Here is a 12,041-nt window from a genome sequence, read left to right on the forward strand (position 1 = left end):
CAAGCATGAGAGAACTGTTCACCATCCTCAAGGAACTAGTCACCCATCCCCATTCCAGAAATATGCTCTAAAGATAAACTTGGTGTTCCGATATCCAGCAAGCCTTATCAAATAAAATCTCCTTACTCCAAACAAAAATAGCAAATAAGAAAGCCTCCCTTACACAGCCACCTAAGGCCAATAACCCAATTATAGACCCTGCCCTAAAGGTACAGGACCCAGCAACACGATTTACGTTTTCTAAAACTTCCACCCTTGAGGTGGAAAAAGTCATCCTCTCTCTAAAGCCTTCAAACTGTCAGGGCGATGCCTGCCCTGCCCAGCTCATAAAAGATGCTGCTAGGGATCTATCTCCATTTATTGCAAAACGTATCAATTCCTCATTCACGTCTGGCACAGTGCCCACCAATCTAAAACAATCCTTGGTACTACCACTGCTTAAAAAGCAAACGCTAGACCCTCTTATACCCACAAACTACCCTCCCATTACGACAGTCCCCTTTCTGCTTAAAATTCGGGATAGGATTGCCTATAATCAAATTCAAAGTTTCCTGGAACAACACAAACTCCTAGGAGAGCGCCAATCAGGATTCCGCCCTACACACGGCACAGAGACGGCCCTCATTGACCTGAAGGCACAAATAGACGAACTAAGAGATAAAGGAAAAATGGCCCTCCTCTTACTGCTGGACCTCTCGGCAGCATTTGACCTTGTGGACCATGGGGTACTTTGCAGTCACTTAGACTCTGCTGCACATTTCTCCAGTGAGGCTATAACCTGGATCAAATCCTTTCTTAGAGACAGGACTATGAGGGTATTCTCCCCTTCGGCAGCGGCCGACCCAATCCCCATCCTGTGCGAAGTTCCTCAGGGATCGTATGTCTCCCCAACTCTGTACAACATATTCACTAAGCCCCTTTTCGATGATCTGGACCTTCTCTGCATCACCTACACTAACTATGCAGATAATACCCAGATTCTCCTCCCACTTTCCGGGGATTATGGTAAGGATTTGGCCTTGGTGAACAGCGTGTATACCATCGGCCAGGCATGGATGGCAAACCACGGTCTATGCCTGAACGATGATAAAACAGAGCTTATCATCCTGGGGACGCACCCCAACCTTAAACTTAGCCAGGACTACACTTCATTTGAAATTGATGGCAATATCATCAGGGTGTCTAAAGATGTGAAGACATTTGGATTCTATCTGGATGCCACTCTCTCTTTCGACAAACAGGCGAAGTCCCTGGCATCTGCTACCGCTTACACCTGTAAGCTTATCAGAGCTAGCAAGCATTTTCTATCTGACAACTGCCTCATTTTAGCAAGAGCACTAATCCTCTCGAGGCTCGACTATTGTAATGCCCTCTACATTGGAGCAAATAAATCCATCACCCACTGCATTCAAATTCTACAAAACAACGCCCTGCGAGCCGCCCTCGGTATCTGTACAAGATCACACATTTCAAAGATCAGACGCCAAAATAACTGGCTGTCTACCCAAAGCAAAATCCACCTTAAAGTAGCGTCCTTGGTTCACAAAGCCCTAAACAATGCCGCACTCAGCTATCTGACCAATAAATTTGCAAAAAGAAACCATATGCTCCCAGCTAGAACCACTAATGCCAATAGCCTCATCATTCTAAGATTTAGGCTAACTAAGGTGGGGGGTAGCCGCTTCCAGGTTCAAGCAGCCCAACTATGGAACTCGCTGCCTAGCCCTCTACGTGAGGAACAGCCCTTTCTGAAATTCAGAAACAACTACATCAACCTGCTGAAGTCTACCAATGATTAGCCCATTGGTGCACAAATATCCCCAGACTACCCAGTATTTACATATCTTGACCCTGCTCCTTCTGACCCTTGGACCTCTTCACTCTGCCCTACTGGTTGAGGAGATAATGTTCATCTGGCACCTGTATATTTTACTGCCCCTACTATACTAGGACTGTATATTTACTGCCCCTACTACCATCCGGCACCTGTATATTTACTGCCCCTACTATATATACTATATACTTTGTAACTATGTCTGTCTTGTAAATTATAATTGCCTACTACTTGTGATATTTGTATATGTATCCATTGCTACCTTGTAACCTAAGCTTTGCATCTTCTTGACTGTTGCGCCCGGTTACCCTCGGGTCTGCCGCGCATTACAAGTGAATAAAACAAATAAACAAATGCACATTATACAGAGAAGTCTGTTGGGGCACCACAAAGATTTCTAAAACCAATGTATTGTCAATAATTTGGAGAGACTTCATTGATATTCCCTTTGGCAATACCAGAACCGTAACTGTCTGCGCTTACTGCAACTGAAACGGTGTGTAGTTTTGCGAGCAACAAAACGGTCACACAAACCTGCAAACAACTATGCAGAAGTTAATCAATGCCACAGCTTTTGAAGTGCCACATATTTCAACAGATGAGGAAAAATGAAATGATTGGCAAAGCAAAATCCACAGGACTGTTAAAAAAAAAAAAATCGAGGATAAAAAATTGCATTTTAAACTTCATTGGCTGAAGGAACAGGATGTCTGATCCAAAAGACCAGAAACGGCTGGAAGCGGGGAATACAGCAGTTTGAAAACGGCCCACATTTCGAGTTGAAGGGGGTCCCATTAATTTCCCCAAATTAGTCTTTTGATTTTCCTCATTTGCTGAAACTATTGGCTGACCCACTTAAGGTACTTGCAGAGTAGTATTTATTTATTTATATGTATATAGCGCGCAAGCAGCCGAAGGGCATTGCGGCGCTGTTACTTGCAAGAACTTAGTTACATAGGTACAGGCATGGTGGGGTGAAGGATGTGCATGAGCATGTCCCTTTTATTTATTTGACCTGCTCCCTCAAGGGCATTGTACAGGTGCCCAGAAAAATTACTTCCGGTGTAGAGCCTGTATTTCTTAATGTAGGTGTCTGTGATGGGTAACTCTCTTGGAGAGCAAGCACACGTTTGCACCCCTTATCTTTTTTACGGGCTGGCAAGTGCAAGTCTAACTAATTTACCTGCAGTCCAGTCATTACCCATGCTTCAATGCCCCACCAGCTCCACTGTCCCGCACACATTTGGGGACACTAGTCTATTCTCACCATTGTTTTCCGAGCTTTCAACGTGGTCAGTGCATCTTGTTTTCCTGCAATAGTCCAGAACTCGATTCTTGCTATGAGGCTTGAATGATTGATGGGTGTGGGGCATAGTGGCATAGCTTTTACTGTGGGGAGCGAATGATCTGCATTGAGTCGCTGAGAATACACGTGACCTTCCAATTTGTTAATGTTTCTTTGCAAAGTAATTGTTTGAGGCACTGCTGGTTCCGAACAGCTTTTATTTCCATTTAGAAAGTGCTATTTGATGAGTTTTTTAAAGTTATATTTTAGTTTTATTTTTGACGTTTTCGACAACTTTAAGAAGGGTTTGTTTCCCCAAAAAGGATGAAACTGTTAGTCTATTTATCTTGTAAAATGTCTTTGCTGGCCTTTTGACCTTCGGTAATTCTTTTAAAACCCAGTACACTCGTCTACCACACCCTGCCACAACACTTCTGGAGTACAGCTTGAGTAAAACAATGGATGTTTCTCTAAATGACTGGATGAAACCTAGATTAGACACAATACCTGCTTAACTTTGTTTGAAATCAGTTTGCATTAATTGAACAATACCACCTTTACCTTTTCTGCTGCTCGATATATATATTCTGCTGCACACAATACATTTAGGTGGTTCTTTACTATTCCCTGATCTACAGAAAACCTGGCAATCCAGATTTTATTATTCCTACAGTTGCCTCATTGTGCCTCTTTCAATCCTTTCATTACTTACCCTCTCCTTCACCTCACTCCTTCCCCTTTCCGTTTGTACCACCTGACCCTACTTCTGTCTCACGCCCATTCACTCCTCTTACCCCATCATGTCCTTTTTATTATTAGAGTATTTATTGAGCGCAAACCTAGCTTCAGGAAGCAATGGAGCACTTTACAGTCCTGGCGGGAGGCGAATATGGTGAAGGAATGGGAGAAACCGGACTTGGGGAGCTCCAAGGGGAGGGCGAGCAACTTGACAGCATGGGATCTACAAGCAACCAGTGGAGGAGTAAACTGGGGAGAGCAGATCACCCAGTCTTGGGTAGGTTGGAGAGTTGCGGGTGTGTGGACCTAGGTGTTAAGAGTGGAGCCATTCCTTGAAGAGGAGGGTCTTGAGTTCCTTCCTGAATGGTAAAAGCGAGGGGGATAGTCTGATCTTGACTGGGAGGAGGTTCCAGAGTTTTGAGATGGAGAAGGCCTGTCTTCTGGGTCTTTCCTGCACCGGCAGAGTAGGTCTGTACTTGCCCTCACTTCTGGTGGATCGTTGGCCTCTGTAGATGCTTGGTTTCTCAGTGATGTAACTCGGGGACTTCCCTTCCTAATGTCTCGCCTCCCTTGGAGGAACCCATCTACACTGTTGGCTGCTGATGATAGGGATTACGTCTGCCCCGTTTTTAAAATCCTAATCTTTTAAGTAGAAATAGATTTTTCTTTGCTACTCTGCACACCACAAGCTTCAAATGGCGGGGATAGCGCCCTAGAGTTCTAGACCAGTTTAAAGCTGTAGTAGGTTTGCCAGTAGTCTGCAATTTCAGTCCTCGCCTTAGGATGATGACTCTAAGGAGGGTGGCGGGATGAGATGCCAAATGTTCCTTCCTCCTGCTTGCCTTTGCCCCCAACCTGGCGGCCTGATGCCTGTCACTTGTCTCAGCATGCTTTTCTTGCAGTGGGTGTGCCACTCTTGTGTGTCGTGTGTATGTGTTTGCAGTGAACAGCATCACCCTGGCAGTGAATCTGATTGGCTGCCTGGCGTGGCTCATTGGTGGAGGCGGCGCCGTTAACTTTGGACTGGCCTTTCTCTGGCTCCTTCTCTTTACGCCCTGCTCCTATGTCTGCTGGTTTAGACCTATATACAAAGCTTTCAAGTAAGTGATCACCTACTTTTCTTCTTTCTGTCTTTTCTGTCTTAATTTAATTCGGAGTGCACAGCCCCGGTTCCATAAAGGGCAGATATTCCAGTTCTACAAAGTCCCTATAGAAGAGATGTGCATACTCAACATTTTGAAGTGTAATAGTCAAAATGTTGAGAGATTTCACAACTCTGCTGCCTGCATCGTGTTTTCATCTTAGTTCTTTTCTTTCCCCCTGTCTTAATGAAAAGCAAGACGTAAAATGTATATATTGAAGTGTGGTGTATGTATTTGGTGTACTGGTGAAATGTTCATTTTAATGCCCCTGCCTCCCTTCAGAATACCGGACCTGTGCAATCCAGTCTTAACCCCTTTGCTGCTGCTGCATCAGCAGATCTCCTCCATGCTGATCACTCTTCCACCAGCATGGAGTTATAACTAATCAACACAGGAACAAAGTTTAGTTATTCATGTGCACTATACGAAAGGTAAAAAAGTTTGAAACCACCAATTGACACCGTGTGACGCATTAGCCATCACCAATATATTGTTAATACTTTATTTTTCAAAATTAAAGGAAAGCTGCTGCAAAGGGTCAGCAAGGAATACAAAATAAGTCTGCAGTTTAAGATAGTATAGTGAATGAGAACATGTTGCCTTTAAAAGATCAGGCCGTTATTTGTTAAACTGCAGCAGTGATGGGGTTAATGCTAGATGTTTCTGAAATCAATTTACTAATTATCTCGGGCCAGTGCGTTTTCCTCCCTCATGTTCTATAACTCTCCTCCACCATTGCATCCGATTCAGAAAATGTGGCCAAGGCCATGTTGTAATTAGTTGAACTTTTGAAATGAAAACATTTAAAGAATACCTTTAACCATAAATGTGTGCATGAGCGAGAGGGATGCGCATGGAGGCTGATGAAGGACTTGTGCTTCTTGGTGTGCAGCACGTTGGGTTCACTGCATGCACTTTGTGGGGTTATCAGGAAATTCCCTTACAGCTTCATCTCCTCTTCAGCAATGTGCGTTTCGTTGTAGGAGCAACACTTAATTTAGGAAGTGGTAATTTAACACTGCTCCCTGCGCAACAGTCCGTATTTTAAAATCATTTCTGTACGGCAACTGAAGTCGAGGGGTTTCGAATGAGAAGCAACCGAGGTCTCCTTTTGCAGAGGAACATGGCTCCTATTCATGGATGTCCTTATTTCACATGTTAGAAACCTTTTGGGGTGCAGTAACTAGTGGGTGTGGTTTCACATGCTTCCTCGTATCCATCCCTTTTCTGTGGCTTCTTGCCTGGTTGGGTTTTGGTGGGAATTTTTCATCCTTTGTGTTTAAGGTCAGAGTAACTTCTATTTCACTTCTTGACTTCTGAAAGGTATACTTTTTCCAACAGTATGGAGTACTAATGGATTGACTACTTTTTAACGAGGCAAGAACATTTGCTTGCCCGTCTCTTCTGAAATTAGTTTTGGAATGAATAGTACTATTTGTCTGGTGATGGAAAGATGCTGACCTTCTGGGATGAAGTGCCATCATTTTTAGAGTATTGCAAGCTATTTGTGAATGAGAATCATTTTGTCGTTTTGGCATAAAACTAAAGTGCTCTAGATGATCATTATGTCCCCCCTCATTGGCCGAGTACAGCATGCATATGAGTGAACTAAGATTTTGTTTAATTGGGCACACATCTTGACGTGTCATTATACCAACGACTGCATAGCCTCCCATCTATCTACTGGTCTGGAAACATTAACTTTATCAGTCTGCGAATTTCATTGCCGATTCTGTTGCCACTGATATGTTGACCTTTAGGACCTCCATGCGGGGCACATCAGGTTACCATCCTGATATAATGAAATCTTTGTCTGGTTTTCAAGCAACTCCATAGATTTCACAAGATGTTCTGCGTAACATGGTGAGGGACTCCCTCTTGGTCGGTGAGGAAGGACGTTGGGTGATCCTTTTTTTTGCCAGAGTGTTTAACATGAGTGTTGGTGTCCATCCTATGAACTAGGGAGTACCACCATGAAGTACTGAGCGCTAAAACTGGTCAACTCTGGATTATTTGTCTCGCTTTTGAGTGTGCCCTATAAACCAGTTCACCACAAAGAGTCTACTTTTAAGTGCTGATTTAGCGACTAAAGGAACAACGGAAACCTGAGTATTCTGTTGATGGTGGTAGGAAAAGGAAATCTTCCTCTTGAATCTACCTCTTGGAGCAATTCTTTTGGCTGCCTTGGCTAACACTTTCTGTAAAAACAAATATGCTTCAACTATCTCTTGTAAGAACTATCACTCACTCTTTGTAGTTGCACCTCATTCATAGTTCTTGCTGAAATGCACAGTAATTAAATTGTTTTTATTAGGGTTCAGACAATGTTCTTGCTTTCTACCCATTTTCCCATTAAGATTGTTGCAAATAAGTCCTCTTATTATAGGATTCTTTTTCAAAGCAACTGAATAAAGCATCCAAGCAAAGGAAAGATGCCTACATAAGCCAAATAGTAGCAAGAGCTGCACATTGGAAGCTCTTTAGCGTTCTGCAGGTGTTGGCATGGTCTGGCCTTGGCCACATTGGGGACTGTCCCTTAAAGAGGCGGTCTGGTAGGAGTGTTGGAGAACATGGGGGGGGGGGGCGATGCTAACATTGTGAAGCTATGCCATGGAGTAAAGACATTCAACCTTCCAGCGATCAATTGGCTGTGGAAGCTCTGCCGTATGAGTGATCATAGGACATCTGCTTCAGTTGCTCCTGGTCCATATGTTGAAGTGAAGTGTCTGGTGAATGCTTTGGAAAGGTTTCCTGGCTCAGTTTGACTACATGAGCAGCCACCTAAGAGTGAACATTGAATATCTAGACGTTTGTTTTTCCTCACGGACAACCAAACTCTTACTGTCCTACCACCAAGTGTAAATGGCACAGCTAGCTACAAGATCGTTTCCTCAAACTTGACATACATTAAAATTTCCGCTATAAATCCTCCATTTTGAATAGTGGCGTAATCTCAGGATTAAACCAGCAAAGTTTTCTCTGGGCTTGTATGTTCGCTTTGTGGTGTCTTTAGCACTTGTAAGAAAACTTATTGCATTGTCTAGCATTTTTGCTGGGCATTTTAAAAATAGTGTGACTTGGCCGACGGACTAAAGTATGTTAAACATGTCGACCCCCCATAGAAAAGGCCAAAGGATCCACAGCAGCAGAATTGTAGATAGGACTTTGGTCTGGGCCCAGTTGTGCTTATTTGAATGGGATTCAAAGGTTCTAGGAACAAGTGGTGTATGTTTGGAGGAAATTGGTAGTAAGCGCAATTTATCCTTGTTATGATGGGACGGCAGAGGGCTGGTGCCATTGATATTCCACCTTTGCTCTTGGTGCAGGACGGACAGCTCCTTCAACTTCATGGCGTTTTTCTTCACGTTCATGGCTCAGACGGTGATCAGCATCATCCAGGCTGTGGGGATTCCTGGTTGGGGAGTCTGGTAAGGAAACTGCTCTGGAATGTTCCGATTAGTGGCTGAAGATGGTTGGAACTGGATTTAAAAATGTGGTAATATTGGTTTTGGGGTGAATGTGTTTAATGATTTGAAGCATTATTTCACTGATTGGGGGTGCTGAAATGTATTCATTCGGACACATACTTTGGGATGAATGCATTGACTTGTGATTGTCACCAAATAGCCATGATGGCTGAACCTGTATTTAATATGGTATGTGGCAACTTGGAAGTATGAATTTGGATTGTAAGAACTGGTGACCGATATAAAAAAAATAATCACACCTTGGTTAGTATTCACATGCATCAAGTCAAAGATACATTCTATACGTTATCGAAGCAGATTACCTGTTTACAGAGTGAACCACTTCTGTCAGATGCCTCTGATCGAGCCCCGTGAAGTGCCTCTTGCGTTCCGCTGCTGCACTCCCCTGGTAGTGAGGGATAGCGTGCGAACTGAGGTCTTTAGTGGTCTTCCATTTTGCACTTTGTGTGACTTTCCAACTGCATTTATGATGGGCAAGAATGGTTTGACCTGAGGAGAAGGAAGGAAGGAAGGGAGGATTCTTATCTGTATGCAACCTACACGTTGGCTCTACTTTAGATTCATTGAGACTGGACCATGTTTAACCAAATTAGAAAAATTACTTATTTTTGGAAAGACCCACTAAAGGATTCTTCCAATTATCAATAAGAAGCTAGTGCAGTCATGACAGGAACGCTGCAGCACCAATTGCACTGCAGTAATCTTTGTTCAATTCCGCTTTCAGAACATATGTACCGATATAACGGCCACAGAGGATAATATAAAGACGGAAGAAAACAAAGGGTGATGATTGATTAGTCTGTCTTTCTGCTTCTGTTTGTAGATGATTCCAAAGTGGGTGTAACTGACAGAAAATAGACACTAGGGTACAGGAATGCATTACACAGCACACTTTAATTTAACAGAATTTAAACTGGTTCCTTGGATGCTGAGGAAATTTAAAGGGGGGAAAAAGTGGAACCTTGTACATTCTGTGCCCTGTGTATGGCTGTATATTACTTGTCCTGTATTTCTGTGCTAAAGTAAATGATGATTACACAACGTTCTCGTGTTCTGGAATCCTTGTTTCAAGGCTTCCCTGGTGCAGTGATGCTGGGATCTCATACCAGCATGTCTTTCTCTCCTTACAGCGGCTGGATTGCAGCCATCTCTTTTTTCGGGACCAACGTGGGTTCTGCCATAGTGATGCTGATACCTACCATTATGTTCACCGTGGTGGCAGTCTTCTCCTTCATTGCTCTCACTAAGGTACATCAATGTGTATGACGTTAAAATTTCTGAAGATCTATTCAGCTCTGTACATAACCCCAGCCTGTGACTTGCTGGATTGCAAGAATTCTCGTTGGTGCTTGATGCAATGGAATATCAGCCTGCTTTTAGCCTTTTGTGTTGCTGTGAACGTTCTGGCCCAGAGATTTGGGATGGAGCTCTGTTAAATGCAGTGCATTATTTGGTTAATTCCAATATATTTTTGCTTTCTGCATATACTTGCAGCTGCCTTAATCAAACTTCCTCCCCTTTTAAGATGGGTGTGATTGTTCATCTTGCTGTGTCCGACATGATACCACTCTTGTTGTCCAGGAGTGCAGGATCAGACTAGACCTGGGTTGGATCCATGTCTAGTCTTTGGAATTTTTAATGTGTCGAAACCTGGCTGTTTGTGCTCGTGTCTTGTTCAAATATCTCCTTTCTTGAGTGTTTGTTTTACTGGGTCTAGAAGAGCTTTTGGCAGTTTGCAGTGCATGGTCTGAGGTAACTTTGATTAGAATAATGTCCAACTTTGATGTTTCAAGGTCACACTCTTCCTTTTGCTTCATGGTTGTTAAGGGATGTTATCTGCTTTGCTGCTTTTTAGCCTGATTTTGAGGTCACCCACCCCGCAACCCAAAGTCTTTTTGCTTTTTTTGTTTTTGTTTGTGACAGTTTTCTTTTGACCAAGTATTTTTTAAACCTTGCTTACTCTTATATTTTGGTGACGCCCCTACAAGCGCACTATTACTTGGGTGTGAGTTAAGGTGTCATAATTGTGTCCAGCTAGGAACTTGGGGATCTGTCGATGTAAGCAGGGACCCCAGGAGTACTTGAGACCAAACAGATCCATGAGGTAGAGGCTACCTAGGGCAACGACCTACCAAAAGAACACAAGCAACAGCGTAGTATGCTCTCTGACCGAAAGGTCACAGGAGGCTGAAGGAACACCGAACAAACTAGCCAGGCAGCAGAGATGGTCCGATGATGCACAGCTGCAGGAGGCGACCCAAGAGATGTCCCTTTAAAAGCTGAGGGAGAGCAACAGCAGCTACTCTGGTCCATGCTGTCCCAGCTGATGGTCTCCCAACAGGGCCCGGAGAAATCTCGGAGGAAAGGGAGATGCATGCAAGTATACGAGAAGCAGGGATGCAAGGAGAGGACCAGCCCCGCAGACCATATGTCCATACTACATTATCATCCGCAGCAGCCCATATGCAACAATTCTGAAGTTAAGTTCAGGTAGATTTGAGCTTCTGCTTGGATCTAACCATTTTCCCATCCCCCAAATCCACTCACAGCCAAACCACAGCATTAAAGTTTTGTCAGCCTTCCAATCGCAGCTGTCCTGACTCTCTGGCACATACATTTGTGGATTGGGAAGTCAAAGTCCCGGCCCAGAATAAACTGGATCACACTCCAACTGAGTCTTCTCGGGAAGGGCATCCTTCTGCAAAACTGCCATTTTGGCCCTCAGAATGAAAGACCACAAAACAAATTGGCTGCAAACAGGACTTAAAAAAAATGCTTAAATATGCCAATTACCACAATATGGACATTTGGTTAATAACGTAATAAAATAGCTACAACCTGATGGAGCAAAAATCAAATGAACAGCTACCACCAGCGTACACACCAATGCACTTTCTAGGTGGTAGATTCACCCAGAGAACAAAATGCCATGCTTAAAAAAAGCATCCCTAGCCTGGTAGCCTTATGGGCTACCATTGGACAACTCATCCAGTATGAGTTGAGGGATGAGGAGGACTATAGAAGTCTCCTTGAACAGTCAAAATCCCTAAAAGCCATAAATATAGGGGCTTGTTAAGATGGATTTCTGGAATCTGACCTAGTGGACAGATTTTAAGAGGCCACCCTAGTTATGTTGTACCATGAACTGAGAGGTTTGCCAAAACCCAATCGAGGTATGTTGATATATGGCATTTATAACGCGCCTATGATGAGCAGTCCATGCTTATTCTCAGGATGGTGCGAGTCTGGGCCAGGGGCCCTCAATGTGTCCAGTATGGCACACTATAATTCAATTTAGACAGTACAGTATAAATATTGTTGTTTATTATAGGCCTTCTGTGAACACATTGGAAAATGAATCTAACAGGTAGTGTTATCACACAACTCTGATACAAATATATATATTTTCACCATAGGTTCAAATATATATCAAATGACCTAGCAAAAGCAGGTTCGTATATAAGATGCAGTCAATGATCACAAGACAATAACCTAACCTAAAAAGTTCAAACCCTAAGATGAATGGTTTGGGTTGATTACATTGAATCTTATTG

At 43.3% G+C, this 12,041-nt stretch overlaps 1 protein-coding gene across 1 annotated transcript in view; it reads left to right on the forward strand.

The window, feature by feature from the left end:
- SCAMP5 (secretory carrier membrane protein 5) overlaps nucleotides 1–12,041 on the forward strand; it is a 197,768-nt gene that overhangs the window by 123,764 nt on the left and 61,963 nt on the right. Inside the window, exons 4-6 of the mRNA XM_069624519.1 lie at nucleotides 4,801–4,957; nucleotides 8,326–8,427; nucleotides 9,618–9,735. Coding sequence (XP_069480620.1) covers nucleotides 4,801–4,957; nucleotides 8,326–8,427; nucleotides 9,618–9,735 — 377 coding nt within the window. The remainder of the gene's footprint in view (nucleotides 1–4,800; nucleotides 4,958–8,325; nucleotides 8,428–9,617; nucleotides 9,736–12,041) is intronic.

The sequence above is a fragment of the Ambystoma mexicanum genome, chromosome 11, assembly GCF_040938575.1.
Source record: "Ambystoma mexicanum isolate Mex_15411 chromosome 11, UKY_AmexF1_1, whole genome shotgun sequence".
NCBI lineage: Eukaryota > Metazoa > Chordata > Amphibia > Caudata > Ambystomatidae > Ambystoma > Ambystoma mexicanum.